The sequence below is a fragment of the Chinchilla lanigera genome, unplaced genomic scaffold (genome assembly GCF_000276665.1).
Source record: "Chinchilla lanigera isolate Chin_1 unplaced genomic scaffold, ChiLan1.0 scaffold00006, whole genome shotgun sequence".
In the NCBI taxonomy this organism is placed as follows: Eukaryota; Metazoa; Chordata; class Mammalia; order Rodentia; family Chinchillidae; genus Chinchilla; species Chinchilla lanigera.
In genome coordinates, this window is record NW_004955407.1 from 18,833,634 (window position 1) to 18,860,210 (window position 26,577).

The 26,577-nt window shown below is 39.9% G+C and overlaps 1 protein-coding gene across 1 annotated transcript in view; it reads right to left on the minus strand.

Annotated features, from left to right (window-relative positions):
- Window positions 1–26,577, minus strand: part of LOC102004898 — a 53,356-nt gene that overhangs the window by 16,138 nt on the left and 10,641 nt on the right. Inside the window, exon 5 of the mRNA XM_013505906.1 lies at window positions 24,570–24,675. Within this exon, the coding sequence (XP_013361360.1) occupies window positions 24,570–24,675 (106 nt within the window). The remainder of the gene's footprint in view (window positions 1–24,569; window positions 24,676–26,577) is intronic.

Below are 26,577 nucleotides of genomic sequence, written 5' to 3' on the forward strand. Positions count from 1 at the left end.
CATATTTCTTTCTTTTTCTTGTCTAATTGCCCTGGCTAATGTTTTCAGAACTAGATAGAACAGGAGTAGTGATAGCCGGAATCCTTGTCTTTTTCCTGATTTTAGAGTGAAAGCTTTCAAGTTTTGATGATTTAGTATAATGTTGGCTGTAGATTTGTCACAGATGCCTTTTATCAGATTGAGGTAAAGACTTTATATTCCAGCTTTCTTTAGGTTTTTTTTTTTTATCATGAATAGCTGTTGGACTCCATCATATGCTTTTCCTATTGAGGTGATGGTGTGATTTTTGTCCTTGGTTCTGTCAATGTGATATATTACATTTTTTGATTTGCATATGTTGAGCCATTCCTGCATCCCTGGGATGAATTCTACTTGGTCATGGTGAATAATCATCTTGACAGTTGTATCTGGTTTGCCAGTAGCTTATTGAGGATTTTTGCATCTATGTTCATGAAGGAGACTGGCCAGTAGCTCTCTCTTTTAGTTGTGTCCTTCTGTGGTTTTGGTATCAGGGTAATCCTGGCTTCTAGGAATGACTTTGGGAGTACTGCTGCCCTTGTGATTTTGTTAGAGTGTGAGGAGTAGTGGCATTAGATATTCTTTGAAGTTCTTATATAATTCAGCAATAAATCCATAAGCACCTGGGGATTTTTTGTTGTTGGTAATTTTTTTATTACTTCTTCAATTTTATTGACTTATTGAATTACTTAGAATTTTTACATCATCTTGATTCACCTTTGGTAATTCCTATGTATCTAGGAATCTGTCCATTTCTTCTGTATTTTCCATCTTTTTACACTATAGGTTCTCAAAGTAGGTACTCATTCTGGATTACAGCAGGATCTGTTGTGGTTTCAAACTTTTTTTTTTTTTTTGTCCTTTTAATTTTTAATTGTATGGATTTGGGTCTTTCCTTTTTTGATAAAGTTGGCTAAGGGTTTGTCCATTTCATTTAATTCTTTAAAGAACCAAATCTTCAATTCATTGATTCTTTATATTGTTTACTTACTCTCAATTGCATTAATTTCTGTTTTCATCTTTATAATTTCCTTATATGAACTTTGGGTTTTACCTGCTCTTCTATTTTTTAAAAGCCTTATGAATTCTGATATGGGAATTCACTGCTATAAATTTCTCTCATACGACTACTTTCATTGCATCCTATATGTTCTGGTATGTTGTACTGGTGTTATCATTTAATTGTAGAAATTGACTAATTTCTTCTTTAATTTCATCTGTGATCTGCTTGTGTTTGGGAGGGTATTATTTAATTTCCAAGTCTTTGTGTCATTCTTGTGGTTTCTTTTGCCATTGCTTTCCAATTTCATGGCACTATAGTCTTATAATATGCATGGATAATTTCAATTCTTTTGCATTTATTTAAGCATGTTCTATGATCTAGTATGTGGTCTATTTCGGAGAATGTCCTGTGTGTAGCTGAGAAGAATGTGTATTCTGTTGTTTTTGGGTGGAACATTTTGTAGATATCTACTAAGTCCATTTCTTTAAAGATTTATTTGAGCTCTGATATTCCATTGTTGATTTTTTTTGTTTAGTTGATCTATTTGTGACAGCGGGATATTGAGGTCCCCCATTATAATTGTATTTGTGCTTATCTGATATTTCATATCCATTAGTGTTTTATATAGTTGGGTGTATCAGTATTCGGTGCATATATACTTGTGATTGTTATCTCTTACTCTTTGGATTGTGCTTTAACAAGTGACCTTTGTCTTTTCTGATCAAATCCACTTTCTCTGAAAATAGAGTATCTATTTCTGCTCTTTTTCCATGTTCCTTTGCATAGAATATTGTTTTCCATTTTTGACTTTCAGTCTATAAATTTTGAGTTAAATGTGTTTCTTGTATGCAGTATATTGTTGGATCTTGTTTCTTGATCCATTCTGCCAATTTGTTTCTTTTAATTGCTGAGTTGACACTCAGGAGGCTGAGGCAGGAGGATTGTTGTAAGTTCGAGGCTAGCCTGGGCTACAAAGTGAGTTCAAGCCCAGCCTAAACTACATATCGTCTCTGCTTCAAAAACTAAAAATTAAATTAAATTAAAAAATAAATACATGAAAGCAGAAATGAAAAACAAGGTGCATGATATACCAAAAGAAAGATAACTAATTTGTTAAAATCAGGTAAACTCAGCTTATTTTTTTTTGTGTGTGTGTGAAAGAATTAAGACAGAGGGAACTTTATTATCATAGCAATAGAAATTGGCTTGTTTGGGTAATAGGGCTGTTCTCTTTCTTTCCTAATTTTTTGGAAAGTCAGATAAATAACTTACTTTTAGCTCAGTGGTAGTGGCTGATACACTGTGTCAACTTGAGAAGTTTAGAAGTTTAACTAAGCAACTCAGCAGGGGGCCAGGGTCCTCACTCTTTAAACATCCTGAGGCTATGCAAGAGGAGGGCACAGAGATGGGGGTTCTGGGGTAGTAGCCTGCTTATAGTATAAGGGAGGAAAACAGGCTTCCTCTTTCCCTGTTTTGCTCTTACTGCTTTTGTTGTCCTCTATGGCCTTACACTGTCACCCCTGTGCCATGTGCCACCCTGCCTTGGAGCCAGCTAATTATGAACTGAAACCTCCACAAACTGTAAGCTAAAGAAACCTTTCCTTCTTTAATTTGCAAAGTTGGTTATTTTGTCTCAGCGGTGAGAGGAAAGTAAGACATCAGTGATGCAGAATTTTAGCATTACTCCATTTTAATTTTTACTCTGGTCCTTTGGAGCTTAGTGCAAGAATTTCATCCAAAACAATAGCCTCCTACTCTTTTCATTTTACAGCCTGTAACCAGGAAGTTCCCAGCCTGGCATGGGCTGTATGGCATATCTTGAGATAGAGACTGGTACTGGTTTCGAAAGGATCACGGCCAGAACAATAAAGACAACAAGGGCAGAGCTGTCTATCTCACTTTCAGTTACAGGCTGCTTTTCCAAGGCCTTCCTGAGAACTTGGAGAGGCAACACCTTTGTGGTCATGTACGGTCTAAGTAGCTTGGTTTCCACTGTATCAGGAACCTACATACATATTTATACCTGGGGAAGCTGGGAGTAGGATAAAACTGTCATAAAAGGCAGCCTACTCTGTTTCTTCTGGTCTTTAGGCATCCTAATTTCCTCATAGTCTTTTAAAATCATTCTTAAGAGAAACTATAGAATATTTTTCATGGGTATCTTGGTGTAGTTCTTAGAATCATATTTTGCCTCTTCTGCTATCCTCTGCTACTGCAGGTATTAGTTTTTTGTTTGTTTGCTTGGTTTTGGTTTCTTGAGACAGTGTCTGTCCATGTAATTTAGGCTGGCCCTGAACTCACTATGTAGCCCATGCTTGCCTCAAACTCACAGTGATCCTCCTGCCTCAGCCTCCTTATGAAGTTCTGGGATTTTAGGAGTGCACCACCACACTTGGCTTGCAGATATTAGATATAAGTGGATTCTTCCAACCTACAAAGTAGTAACTGCGATGCCAGCAGTTTCTGAAAATGCTGCTGCTGTGGCTGTTGAACAGCGATACGCCTTTTTAGTGTCACTGTCTGATGTAGAGGGTAACACACTTCATCTGGTCTGTGACGTTAGATGGCAGGGGTTCAAATCCCAACTTTGCCATTGTCTAGGTATATTAATGCTGACATATGTTTGTGTATTTACCCAAGGGGAATGTAACAGTCCCTACTAAGAGGATTTTGGCAATGATTAGGTAACATAGTACATGTGCATTTCTTTGGTTAACATTTATTGGTGTATTATGAGCCAAACAATATATTAATATTGCTCTGACTGGTAAGAAAAATAAGAGATGTCACACTTTGGATTCCATGCAATAAATTGAGTCTGTGTTCATTGAGTCTTTAATTGCAGCTCCCACTTCACAAGCTATAACCCTGGAGACACATGAGTGGCAGGCACTGTGCCACACTGGAAAGCCCTTCGCACAGGCTCAGATGTGAGCCGAGTGGGACTCCGCTGGCCTCCAGGTTGTTTTTTTTTTTTTTTTTTTTTTGGTCTCACTATGCAGTTCAGTCTGGCCTTGAGCTCACTCTGTAGCCCACGCTGGTCTCGAACTCACAACAATCCTCCTGCCTCAGCCTCCCGAGTGCTGGGAGTACAGGCTTGCACCACCATGCCTGGTGGTCAGTCTTGTTTGTTATTTATATAATTCCAGCACATTAATAATTTTTGTTTCTTTTTCAGTACCAAATAAATTTTCAGGAACTTTCACATATTCTTAAGGAAAGTTCCAGATATGCTCAACTCCACCAACATCCGAGTTTACTAGTTTTAAGTAAAGAGAAAGGTATCTCTTTCAGATAGTGCCTGATGAGTCACACCTAACCTACATTATGAATTTCATAAATACTTCCTGGAATCTCATTTAACTAACACATATGCATGTATACACACACAGGTGTAGGAACAAAGGTGTTTATTACAGTATTGCACATAGGTGTATAAAAGATAATAAACATTATTTTTCAGAGAAGAGGATATATTAAATTGTGGTACTCTGAAAAAAACTGAATTAAATCATTGTGTTGTGATAGAAAAGACTTCTAATATTAATAAGTGAAATAAAGCCCAGTGTGTGACACATACCTATAATCCCAGCACTCAGAAGGCTGAGGCAGGAGGATTTCTGGGAGTTCAAGGCCAGCCTAGGCCACATAGTGAGTTCAAAGGCAGCTTGAACTATACTGCAAGACTTGGTTTCAACCCTCCCAAAAAAGTGAAATAAATAGGTATAAAAATGTCTCTAGGTCCCCATTTAAGTGTATATACGAGTATTTTATATGGGGAGGGGTCATTCCACAAAAAATGTATACATACTTTAGGAAAAGAAAAACTTGTACATATCTTTTAATACTAAATTTATTGAGACAGGCATGGTGGCATACTCCTGTAATCCCAGAACTTGCGAGGCTGAGGCAGGAGGATTGCCATGAAACCATTAAACCCAGCCATTAAAACCCTGCCATTAAACCCATTAAACCCTGCCATTAAACCCAGCCTGAGCTACATAGTGAGACCCTGTCTCAAACAAAACAAAACAAAAATTTATTGAGACATCATGAAGTTAATACAAATTACTTTTGGCCTCTACAATTACAAGAGGTGCTCAAAGTGGACACTTTTTATTTTTCTTCTCCTGAAGTGTATATACATTTTATGACAGCCTCAAATGTATACACATTTCAGGAAAAGAAAAATAGTGTGATATTTTTTCAACAGATGATGTTACTGTCATATGGGGGGCCCTAGAGTTTATCATATATCACAGAAAACCCCCTACACTGCCGGTCCTTAGAGAAGAAACTGAAAACGCATGTGCAGAATCTCAGTGACCAAGGTCACCCAGGCAGCAGTTCACCTGCTAATAAAAGTCTGGGAGCTCATGGCCGCCACTTCGAACACCTCTTGTAATTGTAGGGGCCAAAGGTAATTTGCATTAATCTCATGATGCCTCAACAAATTTAGTATTAAAATATTATACAAATTTTTCTTTTCCTGAAGTGTGCATACATTTTTTGCCAGATTCTGTGTGTCTGTGTTTATAGACATAAAATAATTTATTGATGAGGTCAAGAACATTAAGTGTTTCAGATGTTTTAATTGAAATGTCTTATTAACTTTGACTGCAAAATATTGTGACTGAACACAGAATGGGCAACAAACAAATTAATCATATCTATAATATACAGGAACCAAAATAAAACTCCAAATCCCTTAAGATTTAACAAGATCTGATATGGCGACATTCTAACAAAAGGCTTTGGATAATCGCTGGGAGTTTGTTGTAAGAAGGATCAATGATTATATAATCTTAGGGAAGCAGAAGCACACAGGTTGATGGCAATCTCATTTTACTACACCCGCAATGAGGTTGACTTTTTCAGATTCCTTCTGATATCTGAGGAGTGGTAGGCTACACAACTGTCTACCCATTCCCTGGTTGTGCTCATGAGGGCAGAGAACAAAGGCACTTATTTCTGATGTCCCAGACCTGGAAAAATTGAAAGTTCTTACAAAGCGTTAGTTAATAGTATTGCATATTCTCTCACTTTGGTTTTTTTTTTTGAAACATATATATATTTTTTTGTCTTTTTTTGAGACTGGGTCTCGCTATGCAGTGCAGGCTGGCCTTGAGCTCACTTTGTAGCCCAGGCGGGTCTCAAACTCTCAAGGATCCTCCTGCCTCAGCCTCCCAAGTGCTGGGATTACAGGCATGAGCCACCATGCCCAGCTCACTTTGTTATTGTGACCAAATCTACTGGAAGATATTTAGGGCCAGTATTATAAAGAATAGAAGAAAAAGTTCTATGATTGTGTTATCCAGTTAAACTCTTTAATGAAAAATATAAACTGAATAAATCAACAAACCTCAGATAAAATGATCAAATAATAGAAAGATATTTTGAAAAAGAGAAATATTGCTTTGCTAAAGGAAAACAATGAGGACCAAAACAACATGAGTTCATAACTAATGAAGTGATAATAAATAAATAGTAACAGAAGTAATAAACACAAGTAAAACTGTATTACAGAGATAATCACAATGAAAGCAGAATGAAAACTGAAACTACTAGAGAAGGGCTAGTGATTATGGAAAATAATATAAGAATAACTGATCTGCATGAAAAAGAGGACTCAAGAAGTCAGGTGTGGTGGTACATGCCTGTTAATCCGAGCACTGGGGAGGTTGAGGCAGGAGGATCACTGTGAGTTCGAGGCTAGCCTGGGCTACCTAGTGAACTCAAGGCCAGTCTAAACTACACAGTGAGACCTCATCCCCAAAAAAAAAGGGCCCCCAAAGTACAAAGAAGTTAATTCAAGAATTATCTCTGAACTGGGTGTGGTGGTGCAGGCCTATAATCCTAGCACTTGGGAGGCTGAGGCAGGAGGATCATTGCAAGTTCGAGACCAGCCTGGGCTACAAAGTGAGCTCAAGGCCAACCTGAACTGCATAGTTAGATCCTGTCTCAAAAGGTCCCCCCCAAAAAAAAGAATTATCTCTGAAATGAACTAAAAACTGAATCTGCAAAATAGTACCTCTAAGAAAATTTGATAAGACCATTCAACCCAAAAGCAAATTAGTGAATCAAAAACAAAGATTTTCCCTTTCTGGCATCCAAGTTTTATAAGTAAACTTTCACCAAAGGGAGAGAATATAAGGCTGCTTTTGATTTTTCAATGGCAAGACATTAGAAGGAAAAATAGCAATGGTAGCTGTCTCCAAGAGGTCTTCAGTGACCCTCTGGTCTTCACATCCTTCTGTAGCCCCTCCCTTATTTAATGGAGTGGTCTCTGTGACCTATAGACTCCTGCAGAATTACTGGCATGTCACTCTCAACAACTAGGTTGTAAGCTGGGCACGACCATGCACACCTGTAGTCCCAGCACTCAGGAGGCTGAGGCAGGAGGATCACTGTAAATTCAAGGCCAGCCTGTGCTACACAAGTGCATTCAAGGCTAACCTGCACTACATAGCAAGGTCCTAGCTCAGAAAAATTAAACAGAACAAACAAAAAGAGACTAAGTGGCAAAAGACACTGCAGCACAGTCCTTGTGACTCTCTCATTCTCCTTTGACCACTTACCACTCTGGGTTAAGTCAGCTGTCGTGCAAGGGCCAGCGCGATAAGGAATTGAAAGCTACTGCCAACAGCCAATGAGCAACAGCTTCCTGGCAGCAAAGTGTGAGTGATGCATCTTGGAAGTGGATCCTCCAGGCCTTATCAGTCCCCAGTGTGGCTCCACCCCCAGCTCATGGACTGAATGCACTATCATCATGAGAGAGCTTAAGCAAGACCATGAAACCAAGCCACTCCCACATTCCTGACCTTTAGAAACTGTGCACAATAACAGAGGTTTATTAAATGGCTAAAATTTTGAGTACTTTGTTTCACTGCAATAGACAATCAAATAAATTTTTAAAAAATAGACAAAACAATCTTCGCTGGGTGTGGTGGCACACACCTGTAATCCCACCACTCAGGAGGCTGAGGCAGGAGGATTGCTGTGAGTTCGAGGCCAGCCTAGGCTACAAAGGGAGCTCAACACTAGCCTGAACTGCATAGCGAGACCCTGTCTGAAAAAGCCAAAAAAAAAAAAAAATCTTCAAAAAGGGAAATTGAATGTGATCCAAAAATAATTTATGTTGTGACCCAAGGATAATACACTCAGACATGATCTTATGCAAGAATAAAAGAAAGTAGATATTTTGATAGGTGAAAAATGTTAGGTAGTGCAACATACATGAAAAGAATGTACTCGTTTAGGAAAACCAGCCAAAGAAGACATTAGTCAAAACAAAGCATTGAGAAATGAAAGACAGTGGTGAAAAGAGCTGGTGATAAACACTGACTCTTTTCAGTAGGAGAGACAATACTAAATTACTATAGGAATTTTGATACAGACGGGAAAATAAATGTTTAAGAATATGCATTGTACAATGGGCCAAGGATATAGCCAGTGGCATAAGCGCCTGCCTGGTAAGCACAAGGTCCTGAGTTTGATTCCCAGTACAAAAAAAAAAAAAAAAAGAATGTGCAATGTAAGCCAAGTGTGATGGTGCATGACTGCAAGACCAGCACGTGAAGTCTAAGGCAGGAGTATCTGAGTTCAAGGTCATCCTTGGCTGCATAGCAAGTTCAAGGGCAGCCAGAATGAGATCCCGTCTGCGAACAAAACAAAGACAGTGCGCAATGTCTAAATGGTAATATAAACAACAACCTGAAACTGTAGAAACACTAAGACCCTCAATCTTTTTCTAGAAGGATGTTAATTGATATCAGCTAAAATGCAAAGGTTTTATTAAAAAATAAACACAACCACTTGGTATTTTTCACAAGTTCACTGTTAACTTGGGACAAACCTTTTAGGAATTAACATCTCTTATACTGAAGAAATATGCTCAGACTTTGAATTTCAAAAATTCTTTTAGTTTTATTTGTTTCTTTTCTTCTATTATTAATTTGAATTAATAGTATATGTGAGGGTAAGATTTATACTGTGATTTCGTTTGTGGAGAAGTTTTTCTTACTTTTCCCTTCTTTTACTGAAAACTGTCTTCAGGGAGGTTCACTTCCTCTCTTCCTTCCTTCCTTCTTTTCTTCCCTCCTTCCTTTTTTTCTCTTTTTGAGACAGGGTTCCACTATGCAGTTCAGGCTGGCTTTGAACTCAACATTGTAGCCCAGGCTGGCCCAAGTGCTGGGATTACAGGTGTGTACCACCACACCTGGTTACTGTTATTTTTTAAATTTTTAAAAAATTTTTTGTATTTTTGAGGCAGGGTCTCTTTATGCAGCTCAGGCTGGAGTTCACTCTGTAGCCCAGGCTGGTCTTGAACTCTCAACAATCCTCCCGCCTCAGCCCCCTGAGTGCTGGGATTACAGGTGTGTGCCACAATGCCCAGCAAGCATTAGTTGAAATAATATAAATAAACTTCTTAGTGCCTCACAAAAGAAGAGCACAATATAAGTTAGCTCCCCAGCATTTTATCTTTGATATGTAGAAAGTTCTGAACACATGTTGCATCATTTCCGTAAAACCCTTCCAAATTACATTCCTGTCAGGAGTGTTGTTGATAGACTTACGCAGTTGCATATGATCATAGGTTCCAAGAATGCCGAGAAAAGAAATGCAGCAAAAGATGATCTGTATGTAACAGGATTCACTTCCTCCTGTTTGTACATCACATACGCTTCCTGCAGTTGTTATTTAGATTTGCCTCAAATCCAAAGCTTTCTTTGTATTCGTCACTATGGTATTTATTATAGAAATAGGTGAAGGACAGAATGGACAGAATATTTTTTGGTGAATCAAGTTCTGAAAATTAATTTGATATAAAAGTTCTGCTTAATGAGAACAAAGCTGAGACTGTTTAAAATTATACACATAATTTCATCCTTAGCTTATGTTTATTTCCTGTTAATAGAAGAAACCAGAGCAAGAGCAAAAGGAGCACTAACTGGGTATTTTCTCTTCTGGTTTGTGTTTGAATCACTAGTAAAATACAGATATAATTAATTTATAAATGATATTATTTATATCAATACATTTTTATATTCTCCTTGCAGTAAAGCCACAAATGTTGTTGCTATAATCAAGATTTTCTCTACCCCGACATAGTGGCGCATGCTTGTAATCCAAGCTACTTGGGAGGCTTGAAGCAGGAAGATCACAAGTTTGAGGCCAGTTGGGGCAACGTAATGAGACCCTGTCTCAAAATAAAATAATGGCCGGGGATGCAGCTCCATGGCACAAGCACCTGCCTCGCAAGCGTAAGGTCCTGAGTTAGATTCCCTGTACCAATAAATAAATAAATTAAAATAAAATAAAATAGGTCATGGTGGCACATGCCTGTAATCCCAGCACCCGAAGGGCTAGGCAGGAAGATCTGTCAGTTCAAAGCTAGCCTGGGCTATACAGTGAGAGATTGCCTCAAAAAGTCAAAATAAAGTAAAATAACTCAATGGTGGAGCACTTTCTTAGCCTGCATGGGGCTTTGTGCCCAATTTGGTTTCACTCCACCCAAAAAAACTCATAGTTTTGACTCAGTAACTAATAAAACTCAAGAATTAAAAAATAAAATGTAATTGCTTTTTGTTTTTTGTTTTTTTTTTGTCTTTTTTTGAGACAGCGTCTCGCTATGCAGTTCAGGCTGGCCTTGAGCTCACTTTGTAGCCCAAGCTGGCCTCAAATTCACAATGATACTCCTGCCTCAGCCTCCCAAGTGCTGGGATTACAGGCGTGTGCCACCACACCCAGCAATGTAATTGCATTTAAAGTGTATACAAGATTAAGTAAGAGGCTACAAAATTTTATGCACACTTTCATCAAAATATAGAATTAAAGGTAAAAGGTTAAAATATTAAGAATTTCATCTTTTTAAAAAACTTTAGTTTTCTTTAAAATGTTTGGCAAGGCATGGTAGTGCATGCCTGTAATCCCAGCACTCAGGAGGCTGAGGCAGGAGTATTGTTGTGAGTTTGAGGCCAGCCTCTGCTACAAAGTGAGCTCAAGGCCAGCCTGAACTGCATAGTGAGACCCTGTCTCAAAAAGACAATAAAATAAAATAAAATAAAATAAAATAAAATGTTTAAGATTTATTGAAATGAAAGACAAAATACAAATGTGAGTTAAGGAATGTCACGATTTTAAATCAAAATAATTTTTAAATGCTGAATTTTAACTTTCTGAGAATTTATTTTGAAAATTAAAATAAGCATAATTCTAGTAGTCAATGCCCATCTAGTTGCCAATATAAAGACTCTTTATTCCATTTCAGAATGCCTAGACACACACACACACACACACACACACACACACACACACATACAACTTATGAGTAACAGGAGTTATTTAACTTCAACTGGTATCATTCAGATACTTCGTGGTTCTTTCTGTGTTTTGTTTTTGAGACAGGGTCTCACTGTTTGGCCCAGGTTGGTCAGGAGCTTGTGGGCTTGAGTGGTCCTGCCACTTCCGCTTCCCAAAACAGCTGGGACTATACAGGCGCCACCATGCTTGGTCCCACGTGACTCCTGAGTACTTTTGGAGGTGCTCACAATCAGGAACATGAAGACAAGAAAACTAAAGTGGTCCACTAACTAAAATATGGGGTTTCCACCAAGGACAGAATTCCTGCATTCATGCTATCTGAAAGAAAGATTATATATATATATATACATATATAGTTTTGGGGACTGAACTGACAATCTTCACACTGAACTAGATCTTCAGTCCTTTTTTCAGATAGCGTCTCAATAAATTGCCTAGGCTGAGCTCAGACATGCAGTCCTCCTGCTTCAGTCTCCCAGAGTGCTGGGGTTACAGGTTGTGCCACTACACCTGTTGGGAAATGATGGGACCCCGTGTCTAATCTCTCTGACCTATGAACCCGTACCTTGCAGAGCCGTCCTGCCTGCTGAGGCAATACACTGGAGCCTATCCTGAAGCGTTCACACCTCTCACAGTGGCCTTTTGTTTCAAGGAGACAGTTATCTGGGACTTGAATGTCAGCCACAGGGACGCTTTGGGGTGGTGGGCCTTTCTCTGCCAGCACATAACAAAGACACCCTGTGCTCTAACACATTTGCTCTGTGGACGTTTCTGTCTCAGGACGAGACCCACAGTGCTGGTTGCTCTTGTCCAGGTCTAGACAGAGCTACTACTCGGAGGTGAGCATTGCTGCTACTAGGGTTTACTGGCACCAAGCCCTTTAATAGTTAAGGTAGATTCTCAAGTTCAGGGATTCCTGAGAATCCCAAAAGAGAGTTCTTCCATTCACAGTAACAGTAGCTCAAGGAGCAAGGGGCCCTGGGGCTGGTCCAGGAGAGACTGCAGGGCCAATCCTGCCTAGACCCTCCTGCCTCCTTCGTCTCTCATCTTCCTCCAGGGCCCTGCCATACAACTTGCACCTGAGCATTAACTGGGACCACTCTAGTCTGAATTTAAACTGGAAAATTTAAGGATCAGGGAGAGAAGACTCTTATTTTTTTCCCAGCAGCCCTTGAGCTCCCAATGTCAATGGTTTTCTTCAATTGGTCAACTCAGGAGTTGGCCTTCAACACCTTTCTACATCTTTTTATCTTTCTAAAGATAAGTGTAGCAGGGCATGGTGGTGCATCACTGTAATCCCAGTACTGGGGAGGCTGAGGCAGGAGGATCGTTGTGAGTTCGAGACCAGCCTGGGCTACAAAGTGAGCTCAAGGCCAGCCTGAACTGCATAGTGAGACCCTGTCTCAAAAAGACAAAAAAATAAGAGAGATAAGTGTAAAGTTTCTTGATGCTCTTAGACAGAGGAGGTGAAAATGACTGTTTTATTCACCTGCCAGCAGATTATGTAAAAAGGAGATTTTTGTTGCTTAGGACATGGACTATATGAAATCACAAATAAAAATCTTTATTTTTATTATCTATAATTTTTTTTACTTTAAAATTAACTAGTACCCACCACAGGAAACTTGGCAAATATAGAAGAAGCACAGATAGAAAAAGAAATGTCACCCATATTTCTTTACTCAGCTTTTAAACCTTTTCACTTTTTATTTTATTTTTATTTTTCAGTGGTACTGGGGATTGGGTCTCAGGGCATTTGACAACTAAACTGTAGCCTCAGGCCATTTAATTTTTTATTTTGAGACAAGATGGGGCAAGTTGCCCAGACTGGCCTCTAATTTCAGTCCTCTTGCCTCAGCCTCCCAAGTTTCTGGAATTAGAGATGTGTGCCGCCATGCCTGGCCTTATTCACATTTTGATCTAAGACTTATCATTATTGAAGAAGGTAGAGGCAGGGCAGGAGGGTGGGAAATAAAAATGATCAAGATGCAATATGTGTAGGTAGCAATTCCCCAAGATGAATGGAAGCATTATGCATCACAAACGTACACCAATAAAAATGTTAAAAACATCTTAAAGTACACTACGTTTTCACCGTCTATAGATGTGAGTTCTTACGACATTCAGTTTTATGCTTTGATGATGTCACATGTTGCAATTTTTTCACACTATTCTACATTCCTTTCTGATTCGTGCTGTGTGTGGTTTATTTGTTTGTTTTTTTTTTTTTGAAATGAGGTCTCACTATGTAGTTCAGGCTGTCCTCAAACTCATGGTGATCTTCCTGCCTTTCCTTCCAGTGCTGAGATTATAGACATACGATACCATGCCCAGCTCTTTCATGATGGTATTTTTAAATGGAGGAAGGGCATATCATATATGTAGCTAGCTATACTTTGTTTACCCAAATTCCATTTAAAGCTATTTTTGCTTTACTATTACTTATTTCCAACAAATTTCTAGAAGTAGAAATTTGGGGCAAAAATATCTCTGTTGCAAGTCCTTGATGCCTACTACAAATCACACACAAGCACCCCATGGGCCGTCTCCCTCTCCACTACCTCTCCACACATTCAACAGCTAGTTTAGACTCTTACTAGAAAGGCGTGCAAGTGTTGTTTCCAGTGCCTCCTTTCACAGAGCATTATATCTTTTTCACAATCGCCAGTGTACTCAGTTACAAGAAAAGACATTTCTTTCATCCATCTAATTGGTTTTTTTATTGTTGTTTTTCAGGTTTTTCTTAAACCAGGAGTCGAACTCAGGACCTTGTGCTTGCCAGGCAGGTGCTGTGCCTCTGAGCTACATCCCCAGCTCATACACCTAATCGCCCCATGTGTGCCTTCCCTATTTTTCAGCTTGGGTATTCAAGTTTTAAAATTGTCTTTTACCCTGAAAAAAGCTTAGGGTAGTTTTCCTTTGTAATATATTGGCAAATATTTTTCTAGTTTGTCATTTCCCCCTTTAAGCTGTTTGACTTTTTTTTTTTTGACCTACAGATGTTTTAAACTGTTTATGTTGTCACACTTATCAAACATTTCCTCTTTTCTCTTCCTTTAGTTTTATGATTTAAATAGGAAAGTTCACCTGGTCAAAATTTAGCCGGCACACTCACAAACTGTGTACTTTTCCATATATATGCTATATGTCCATAAAATTTACCAAAATACTAAAGCTTTCCTGGCCTACATACATTCTCCTGATTAAAATAATTATTATTATTTTGTAGTGCTGGAGATCAAACCACATGCTGCGCAAATGTTTCATCACTGAGCTACACTTGCATTTCTCTTCCCATTCCATTCCTTTTACTACTTTTTATTTATTTATTTATGTATTTATTTATTTATTGTCTTTTTGAGACAGGGTCTCACTGTGCAGTTCAGGCTGGCTTTGAGCTCACTTTGTAGCCCAGGCTGGTCTCAAACTCACAACGATCCTCCTGCCTCAGCTTCCGGAGTGCTGAGATTACAGGCATGCACCACCACACCCAGCCATTTTTACTACTTTTAAAAAACTCTTATTTTTGTTTTTGTTTTTGTACCAGGAATCAAAGTTAGGATCTTGTGCTTGCTAGGCAGGCACTGTGCCATTGAGCTGTATCCCCAGCCCCTTAAAAACTCTTTAATTCATGTTGAATCAACCAACTATATTATTTTTTCAAATTGTGAAGTAATTTTAGCAAAGTCATTTGTCTCTAAATATGGGTAGAGTACCACCATCACCACCCCTGCCACCGCCTCCTCAGCACTGACATTTGCAAAATGAATGCAGTGGGGTAGTATCTTGACTCTGCTTTGTGTCTTAGTTTCTGCGATTTAGTAAGATAGAGAATCACCTGTGGTGATTTAAAGCTTAAAGAAGAGCAAACACTGAACTAAATACCACTCAGGCACTTCATCTAACAAGTCCAGAGAGACCTGAAAAACCAACCCATTAATGTAATTGTGTTCATGCTGTAAAGTCTAAGGTACTGAAAATGATGAAAGTGAAAGCAGAGAAGCTGTTTCTCCTGGTATCTAAGATAAATAGTCCGGGGAAGAAACTATCAAAAGAAGCAAATTTAGCCCCATTAATAGCACAGCAATACTCTATTTTCCGGGTTAGCTGGCATCATGGTGTCACCTTCTCCTGCCGTTGGTAATGGGGTGCCCATTTGGGCCTTCGATTCCCGCCGATCCATAGATCCCTAAGTCAGCTCCTGATATTGACCTTGGAAGCACTGCAGCCTCAGGAAATCATATTGACGTCACCATTTCATAGAAGTCAATTATTATTATTTGCCCCTAAGCACCTCTGTAGTGGACAGTGAGTGTATTTTGAAATTGAAGTTCTTAGTCTCAGAAATTGGACTCTGATATTTTGCATAGGAGCAAACAGGAGGTGACCCTACCCATTATCACTAGATCGTGATTCTTTCCAAACCTTCTCCAGTGCTGTAGCTGGAGGCGCATACATTACCACCACTTAGCCAAGCACAAGCCTTCTGGGACTTTCCTTCCTGCCGTCATTGTGATGGCTACCTGCTGCCTCCTAGGGAAGTTAAGTAACTGATGGAGCCATCGCTGCCCCTTATGACTAAAAGAACCTCTGCTCACCAAGGCAAACGGAGGCACCCGCCTGATGAAGACCACTGTGAAGCAGCCCTGACAGGATTTCATCAAGGGGCTTTTCATGTTCACTTGTGAATCTGTCCACGGGCTAGGCTCCTTGTCTGGAAATGGATGGGGGACTCATAGAAAGTGAACCTCTGTGAGTCACTAATCCCTAGTAAAACCTGTAATGGCCAATGAAGCCAGAAAGCCTCAAAGGATAAGACAAGATCACAGCCAAGGACACCTGGATCCAGTCTCAACTAGGTAAAGACTATAGCCCCAGGCATCTCACTCCTGGGTGGATTAATTTAATCCTTATTAAGGATTAATTTTTTTTTTTTTTTTTTCCTCCGGTACCGGGAACCAAACTCACGACCTTGCGCTTGCCAGGCAGGCGCTTGCCAGGCAGGCGCTTTGCCGCTGAGCTAAATCCCCAGCCCTTAAGGATTAATTTAATTGGAGAAGTCCTGGAGTGATTCTGCCCTTCTTGAGTACTACCCTCTCTTCTGATAATAAATAAATATGGGCCACCCAGAGAAAGTCTTGGTCTTAGCCCTGAGCGAATCTCAAATTCTGTGAGAGGCTTTTGATCCTCCTGGAGCCCTGAAATCATTCCATTTGCTTCTTTGATTGCCAACCTGATTGTTAATTTGATTGGCTTGATACCTAGGAGGCTAGGAAAGTTTGAGTGTCTTTAGTTGTGCTCTAGTGGCTGTTTTAATGTCCTGCATTGATTTAAAACATTTACTGCTCGTAGTCATTTTGACTTTGGAGAAGAACCAGAAGTCACATGGTGACAGATTCTGCTTCATTTGCCATACACTCATTTGGGAGATTGTGGACCTGATCAGCCCACAATAACTAAGGGATATTATGAACCCAATACCTGGCTAACTTGCTGGTTTCCAAAACACAAGGCTTCATAATATCAGTGTATTCTGCCTTTGATCCCGGCACCAGGGTACACCAACAATCTTGGATACCTATGTGCATTAAAGGCACCCTTAATGTTTGTGACAAGATAGTCATATATTGCTAGGGGAAAGAGGTCATAATGAATTCCATTTTGCTTTTACTGTGAGGGATAGACTGTCATTATCAGCCAACACTAGCTTTCTGTCTCTTTAATCTCAGAATATTTGTCAAAACTCTAGCGTGACTGCCTCCATACCTCTACTGGGTCTCATTTTGAATAAGAGAAGTTAAAATAAAAATTGAAAATGCCTTCCACACCAATGTTGACTATTCAAACACAGTCATTCTTTTCTGACATTCACTAGGGATCTTATTATAATGAGTTTCATTTGCTGCTAAACCTACTGAATCAATGCCTACATATCTATTTCAGGAGCCCAGAAAATTTGACTATCTTATTCCCTGTTTTATCCCCAACATCCACAACAGTATCCTTAATGTTTGTAGGACAAAAGTAATTATTTTCAATTATTTCTTTATTAAATAGATAATGCATGCTGCCATTGTTTAGATCTGGAATGTCCCGAAAGGCCAGGTGACACAGGCTTGGCTCACAGCTTGGCAGTATTGGGAGACAATGGAAGCATTAAGAGTTAGAGCTTAGTGGGAAGTTTTTAGACGGGGGTGGGAGGACATATTCTTGAAAGACACTGAAGAACCTCAGCCTCCTTTCTTTCTCTTTCACTTGCCAGCCACGACGAGATCCACTTGGTGTTTTCAGCATGATGTGCTGCCTTGCCACTGTCCCAAACCAACAGGGCCAACGGTGGACAGAAACATCTACAAGTTTGAGCCACAATAAACCTTTTGTCTTTATAAGATGATTTTGTCAGATACTCATTATGCTGGTGGAAAGCTAACACACATGCATGTTACAAAATATAATAGAGTTCAAATGCTATTAAAGGATTTGCAAGAGATGATCAAAATATAGGGTGAATGCTTAAATTTTTAAAAATTTATTATAGCTGGGGATATAGCTCAGCAGCACAGCACCTGCCTGGCAAGCACAAGGTCCTGAGTTCGATTCTTAGTACAAAAAAGAAATTATTACAGTAAAAAACATATTGCCATTAATTTTCCTCAAAATAGTCCTTGCTTTGAGCATACTTATCCCATCAGTCTTGTCATTTCCTGAAGTAGTTCTGGAATTGCTTTTTCATGAGCCATAATGAGATATAAAAATATGGTCGGGGCTGGGGATTTAGCTCAGCGGCACAGCGCCTGCCTGGCAAGCGCAAGGAAATGAGTTTATTTCCCGGGACCGAAAAAAAAAAAAAAAAAAAAAACAAACCCCAAAAATATGGTGAATGCTGGTGCTGAGTGCCACCCAACAGAAAGGTAGGTTCATAAAAATATTATAGTGTGTCCTCACCCATGTTAGTCACCAAATCTGTTACCATGTGACTTCTGGTTCTTCTCCAAAGTCAAAATGACGATGAGAGGTAAACGTTTTGAATCAATGCAGCACATTAAAACAGTCACTAGAGCACAACTAAGGACACTCACACTTTTTTTTTTTTTTTTTGGTTTTTCTCCGGTACCGGGAACTGAACTCACGACCTTGCGCTTGCCAGGCAGACGCTTTGCCGCTGAGCTAAATCCCCAGCGCCCCCCCCCCTTTTTTTTTTTTTGGTTTCACTCACACTTTTCTAATCTCCTAGGTATAAAGGCAATTAAAAGTAACCATCACACCTTCTTCCAATCTCAGCTTTGAGGAATTCATTAGTACATGCACAGAAATCCTTCAAATTCTTTTTTTGTCACTCAAGTTAATTTTAGTTAAGTTCTCGTTTCCAACTTAAAGGATCCTGGTTAATGTATCACTTCACATTGTCACAGTGAGCCCGATGTAATGTATACGGAGTCCTCAGGAATTCTTGATACACACATAAGTGTGGCTTGTTCTGGCTGTTGTTATTCATTGCAACATCACTTCTTCTCCTCTACTATCCTGAAGTACTGCAAATTCCTACACACACTGATCGTAAACACAGGGCATCTCCAAACCAGCTCTGTCATCATGGGTCCCATGGGATGAGCCCAGGTGCTATGGCCTGAATACATCCCAGTGTGGGCAGCAAGGTCAAGCTACCCATTAGCCGCTCCCGGATATTGGTCAAGTGCGGCTGGACAAGGAAGGCGGGTCCATTCCCTATCCATTGACACTGGCTTCATTCCTACCGTCCTTGCCAAAGCTTTCTCCGAAATGCACTGTTATCACCCTTCCTTCCTGCCGTGCTCCTTCCCAGCGGTCACACTAGAGTTCCGGTCTGAGGTGCTTTTAAGCTCTTTTGCTCCCTCTCCATTTTCCCTCATAGATGTTTTCTCCAAAAAAAAAAAAAAAAAAAAAAATTTTCACACTTCTAGTATTGTCTTGACAATTTGTTTTTTTCTTTCATTTTTATTTTTTAAAACCAGGACCTTGTGCTTGCCAGGCAGGTTTTATTTTATTTTTCTTTCATGTTTATTTTTAAATTTTAATTTATTTTTAATATTTAATATCTGGTGTATAGAACACAAAAACCATACATATTAATAGGGTAATATGATTCAACACATGCATACATTGTGCAATGTTTAAGTCAGTTTAAACATATCTACCTCCTCAAACATTAGTCATTTCTTTGTGGTGAAAACTTTCAAATCCTTTCTTCTAGATTTTGAGATGTGTGGTCCATTATAATTGTGAACAGTCGTCCTGACATGCAATAGCTTACCAGAACTTCTTGTTCTTATCTCACTATGACCTAGTACTCGTTGATCAACTTCTCCCCATCCCTCCACTCCCACCCTCCCAGTTTCTGACAACCAACATTCTACTCTCAACTTCTAGAACAACTTCTTTAGATGCTACCTAGGAGTATGAGCATAAGGTCCCTTCGTTTCTATGCCTGTCTTATTTCACTTAACATAATGATCTCCACTTCATTCTTGTTGGAAATGACGGGATTTCATTTCTTTTTAAGACTGAATAGTATCCCACTGTGTATAAAAATATCTCATTTTATTTATTCAACAGCTGATGAAGACTTGGGATGTTTCCATAACATTAACTCCTGGAAGGACTTGAATTAGCAAGCCCATAATATCCACTCATTCCTGGATGTGCATACTTCTCCCTAAGTCTCCCCCTGCCCTGCCCCCACCTTCCAAACCAAAGGCCATCAGGTCAGGCCTTAGGGACTTGCTGTATGTAGCGCTTAGAGGAAGATGGGCTGGGCTACAACAGACTGTGAAGAAACATAAACTTCAGCAATTTATCAAAAAGCTGAATCATGGACAATTATTCTTCCTTATTCTTGAGTTTTTTGGGTCCATTATTTATTTAAATTAATCAAGATATAAGAACAATGCCTGGTCCTTTCTCGTTTAATCTTCTGAGATGAGCATATTCCTGGCATCTAAAATTGGAGCTTATTAAAACACTGCCAGGATAGCACAAGGCCTTCTCTCATCAACCCAATCATCAGCGCGTCACCCCTTACTGAAAATGATCACGTGCTTGCTTTCACCTAAGCTGTGATGAAACTGGAGTTCAGTGTTACCTGCTTTTTGAACTTAAGCAGAATCATACAGTTTATATTTCTTTACGTGTAGCTTGATTAACTGTATTTTAAGCTTGCCTAAGATGTTCCCCATAATCGTTTGCTTATGAGTAATGATTATACTACTTTTAAAAAATCATTGATACTATTGATTAACATTGCTGGGGAAGCTGAAGCAGGAGGATCGCTGTGAGTTCAAGACCAGCCTGGGCTACAAAGTGAGCTCAAGGCCAACCTGAGCTGCATAGTGAGACTCTGTCTCAAAAAGAAAAAAAAAAAAAAAAAAAGGCTATGATGTTTGTCTCTTGTCAGGGACATATAATTATTAATTTGTATGATTACACTACATTAAAAAACCATTTATACTAAAAAAACTTGGGACTTCTGGCCCACAAACCATAGTTCCTCTCTCTCATGCCTTAGCGCTGGTGACTCTGGCACCATATGAGAATCACAAAGGTCAACACTTTGCTACCACTACCCTCCTTTAAATCAGCAGATCCCTCTTGAAAAACAAAAATACAGATTTCTCCTGGTTTAAGTTGTTGTTGTATGGTATCTACCCTGGCTAGCTCCCATTTAAACAAGAGGATCTATGTGGGTAGTAAAATGTTGCTGTTGTCTGTCTAGCCTGCCAGGGTCTACCAGAAGTCAGGAATTTGGCCACAATTCTCACCACTATGTTATTAGGCATTCCTTAAAACATAACCCAGCCATAGGAGATGTGCAGTGATTCCTCACCCACCACAATGAGAGAAAATTTGCATGTCATAACATGTAATGTCTGTGTCACCCCACAAATCTTACCAGTAAATCAAAGAGCCTCCTTCTTCACCCAGACTAGGGATGATGGACTATATTTACTGGTTTTATAATGCTGCTTTTTGTTCCAAGGTCATGGTGACATAATAGCAATTATGGGTACCTTTCAATACAGCTTTATTTTCTCAGTTACTGGAAAGCTGTCCATACCACTGTGCGAGAAACTGATAGCAGGTGTTGCTTCTGGAGAAATGTTAGACGTCTGGCAGTCAGGAACAAGGGGTAAAATTTACTTTTATATGCAATTTGGGAAGATCCTGTTTTTCAGTCTCTTGCTCTCTCTCTGGCACAATACCTTTACAACTGAGGCAGGAGATTAAAGCACGGCAAACTGGCTGGGGAAAAGGGCATGACCTGTTGATCCTAGAGTTATGGGTTATATGCGCAGAACACTTCTCAATGTCCTGAACTTGGAACCGATCAGAGTGCTATCTTCAGTTCTTTTCATGAGAACTCAAGGCAGTTTTTGACAGGATGGCTTAGACTTGATGACAGACTGAGGAATGGGAAATACAAAAAGACCGCAGAACAGTGGTAAGCCTAATGCCACCAGCAGCTGTTTCTGTGGCTTCCTGTGGTTGCAGGGAGTATCTCTTTTCTTACATTCAGTTAGCAGAACTGGCTCTGCAGAGCATGTTTCTTTTCTGTCTTACCTTTAACAAATGTAAAACCTTGCTACCTTTTGCTCTTGTCTTTACCAGTTCTTTGCACAGGACAGAAAGACACTAGGAACCACCTCTAGAAGGAGACTCCGGGACCCCAAGATCCAGTCACACAGTGACATCTTGGTTATACTAAACTGCCACATTAATGCTTGGGTCTCCCTCCTTTGTATATCTGGGTCCTGGCCAGACTGCTGTCCGTTCCTTCATCAACACTCCAGTGTCTCTGTGGCACTGTCCACTCTATCATTCAGATCCCACAAGACTGTCCAAGATCAATAATTCCCTAGCTGGCCATAATCAACTGGTGTTTGCCTTTCAGCATGCTGAGACAAAGTAGAAATTCTGTACAAAGCAGCATAAATTTCCAAAGATACTTTTTGGCACGACAGGTAGAAATCCCAATTAATTGAATGCAAAGTCATGATGTACATATATGCATTACTTATTTTTCCCAGAGGATCCATAACTCTAATAACATTTTCCAAGTGATTGATAATTGCCAAAACAATAATAACAAAACCTTGAGAATCTCGCCACAAATTTTGTAGGTGCCTGGTCCATACCCATATGCTGTTCTCGTATTTTCCATGTGTAAATACCATATGGTTGCCTGAGAGCTTTTTTTTTTTTTTTTTGTCTTTTTGAGACAGGTTCTCACTATGCAGTTCAGGCTGGTCTTGAGCTCACTTTGTAGCTCAGGCTGGTCTCGAACTTATAAGAATTTTCCTGCCTCAGTCTCCCAAGTGCTGAGATTACAGGCATGCACCTCCCCCACCCCCGGCTGTGAGAGCTTTCTCTAGTTTGTGTAATAGAAATTCTTGGAAGTTAGTATCCCCATAAACAGCCTTTAAATATTGGTAGGTGGGAGTTGGTGAATAAATAGCCCCGCTCACGGGGCATGGTGGTACACTCTTGTAATTCCAGCACTTGGGAAGCTGAGGCAGGAGGATTGCTATGAGTTTGAGGCCAGCCTGGGCTACAAAGTGAGTTCAAGGCCAACCTGAGCTGCATAGTGAAATATTGCCCAAAGAGACAAAAATAAATAAATAAATAAATAAATAACTATCCCCACTCCTTACCTCTTAGACGGCACAACTCTAAGAATTGCCATATGCACAGTCTTCCAGGGTCTCCCAGGGGTAGTGATCTGATAGCCTCAGGACAACCTGATCATCAGCACACCCTCACTGTTTTTCTATGGCTGTCTCCCATCACCCACTGCCTGTTTCTGGAGATCACCCAATGTGCACTTGGGGTCAGCTTCTGGGGGAACCCAGCTCAAATCAAATCAAACCACTATTCCACTCATATTATCACAGAATATTTATTTATTCTGGCTGTCAGTTTGATTATCTGTAGTCAAACAAACAAACAATAAAATCAGAATGCCTGCTAAATGGCCCAGTTCTACATTCATCTTCAGATATATTCATCTTTGTATTTCACTGATCACTCCTTTAATGGTAAATTAGACCCTACTTTGTAATACAACTCTCTGCAGTCCACAGCACACTAGAGATAGCTCATATATAAAATATATTATTCTTCCTACTACTGTATCTTTTTCTGCTCACCCTGATTACTTAAAAACGTTCTATAGCACTTTGCAACCTTGGGGAAAACATGAAATGAATGAAAAAAGTGAGCTAACCTGTGACATTAGAGATACTGAATATTTAACATCAATTTTATCAAAGGTCACAACCTGCTGTAGTTAATATTGTTTTTCTACTTGGTTCAGGATTTCCCCTCTTTTCAGCTTTCTCTTGGCTCTCATCTTTCTTAAGAGATTAACTGGAATCTTTGTAGCTGTTTAAAAATCAGACTCTGGAAATTATAGGCATGTTGTTGAGCAGATGGAGTTTTGCAGTTCTGCAGACCAAACCTAATTATCCATTTTGATGTCATCTGAGTTTCTATTTGAGTTGCCAATGTTTGTCCATTTGACTCTTCTCCTGTCCATTAAGCAATTTTACTGCATGATAGAACACTGACATAAAAAGAATTTTAGGAAACCAGCTGCTGTGTTGAGAGTAATATAGATCTGCCAGAACAACTCACCCCAAGTCCATTTCTCTAGAAAAGAACTCAAGAAAGGTCTTAACACATCTACAGGACACAGTCTAGAAAATTCCTATGATGCTAAGACACTTCAGCACATGCACTGAGTGCATTTCACTTGTTCAAATTAAAGGATACTTTGTCTCCATCCGAATAGCACAAGCACTAAAATGTAAATTGCAACGACCTAAATATCAATGGATATTAATTTTTTTCAGTTTCTATAAAGGGGCAACTGCCACCCCACCCCCACGAATCTTGTTTTTCCCACTCACTGACATGACAGATACTAATCTTCAGGCAGTGTACTCCCCCCACCCCAATTTCTTCACTCTTTAGCAACAGCACCTCTAGGAAAATAGAAAAAACAAAAACAAATGAACAAAATAAGAATGAAAACAGTGAGAATTAATTTTTATATGCAGTGAGGCTTACATAAAAGATAAAAACAAAATGTTTAACGTGAATGCTTTTTAGTAGTAAGAGGACTTTTTAAATATTTAAAAAAAAAAAAGAAAAGATGGAGTCTCAGTGTGTTGAGGCAAACTCCTGGGCTTACGCGATCAATCCGCATCAGCCTGCTGAATAGCTGGGACTGTAAGCGTGAAGCGGCACACTTGGCTTCATGTGCTTCTGAATAAGAAATACCTAACCGACTATTAAACCTATAAAAGGAGGGACAGGTAAGATCACTTAGAACGTCTATTTGGACAATAGTTTCTCCTTTATTAGAAGCTTACAATTTTCCTAGCCCTTTAGAGTGTGATTTGTGAGCTGAGATTATATGTTCTCTCCACCACAGACCTGAAATTAAGTCAGCACACCCACAAGGGACTGTCTTAGACAGGGAGCCCTGTGCCATCCAAAGAACAGCCTCTGCCTGCTCACCCTGCCAGGCCTGCCAACCCCGGAGCTTCCCCTTCCTTCCCTTCTTCACTAAGGAAGAGCAGAATGCATGGCTGGTATCTTCCCAAACCCATGAACAAGGACACCAAAGCTGCCCGGGATTTCCACTGTTCTCATTTACTCCTGCTACTTATTCTTTCAACCCTCTTCCGGTCCATCACACTACCTTTCCACGCTATCGCTACCACCACTATCCATTCTAGATCCCCTGCCCATGTGAAACATCTACCATTTCTTCTTAAAACTCCCAACAGTGCCACTTCCGCAGCATGGAAGCTGCAACTTGCCCTTAAATAATCTATGCTCCCTTGTTACTGGGAAGAGAGTATGGTTTGACACAGAAGTCTCAGCTACCAATTCTGTGTCAGAGCAAGAAAAGATGCTTTAGTGGAGTACCAAGTTGGCCCGGTGCATGCAAATCCCCACAGAAATAGCCTCATAAATGTCACACCATTATGTTCTATACCAGGAAAACCGTAGGTTAAATGGTGTTGGTGGGCTTCCAAGAAAATAATATTTGCAGCATGGTTTCTATGAGGTGTATTAAGATTTTCCAGCAATGCAAAGCACAAGCTAATTCCTCAAAGGAGTGTAATCTAGCTTCCAAAAATCTCTCTCCAGCCAGGTCAGCTCTCTTTCTGGCATCTCTACTTGGATGCTCCTCACGTGCCAAGAACCTAACATTTGTAGTCCACTAAACCTGCTCATCTGCTCTTCCCTGTTTAGTTAATAGAGCCCTTATCCCGGGTTGCTCAAACCTAGAAACCTCTCTGAGGCGGCTTTGTTTCCTGTTCCTAGCTGCCCACGACCAACAGGGCTCAAATCTTTCCAGTGCTTCCTCCAAAACACCTCCTAAGCCTCACTGGCTGCGGCAGCTTGACTTCGGCAACTAGGCTTTTACTGTTACCATGGCAATAATTTCTTCATTCATTTCCTTCCTTTTGTTTCTTTCTCTTCATACTCATCCTTGGCATTGCTTCTAGGTTTCTTTCCAAAACATAGCCCTTGTTTCAAAGTTAAAAGAAAAAAAAAAAAGCAGCACACCATGAATTTGTTCGTGATCAACCGAAAAGTCTGACTTCAGAAGAAAAGGTGTGCTCCGTCACACCTGAGCACCCAGGCAGTACAGCTGAGGCTTTTGCCTAGAGCAGCTCTTGAAAATCTCAAAAAGTGAGCTGAATAGGTGGCTCTAGTGCATCTAGTTTTCTCTCGCTGGGTGCCCCAGAAAAATCTATGCTGAGTGTCCCTCACCAGGAGCCACAGGGATATAGAGGAGTCCACTTCATGAATTCAAGCGTAGATTCTTGCTACGGAAATATTCCTGTGGCTCTCCTGTCTAATGTGATCTCCAATGGTCAGAGACAACTTTTATATCAATTACAGAAGTTCTCCATCGCAGTTTTCCTGAGCTCTCTTCCTTTTACCACTTTCCTAGGCTGTCTCTTGTCATTCTATTAGAACTTTAATGGCTTTAGTTTAAATTAAGCTGTTAAGGCATTCTGTACACTCTTCTATTCAAGTATGTTAGAATAAAGCTGGGCGTGATGGCACAAACCTTTAATCCCAAAACTCAGGAGGCTGAGGCAGGAGGATCATTGCCAGTTTGAGACCAGCCCAGACCACAAAGTGAGCTCATAACCAGCCTGAACTGCACAGTGAGA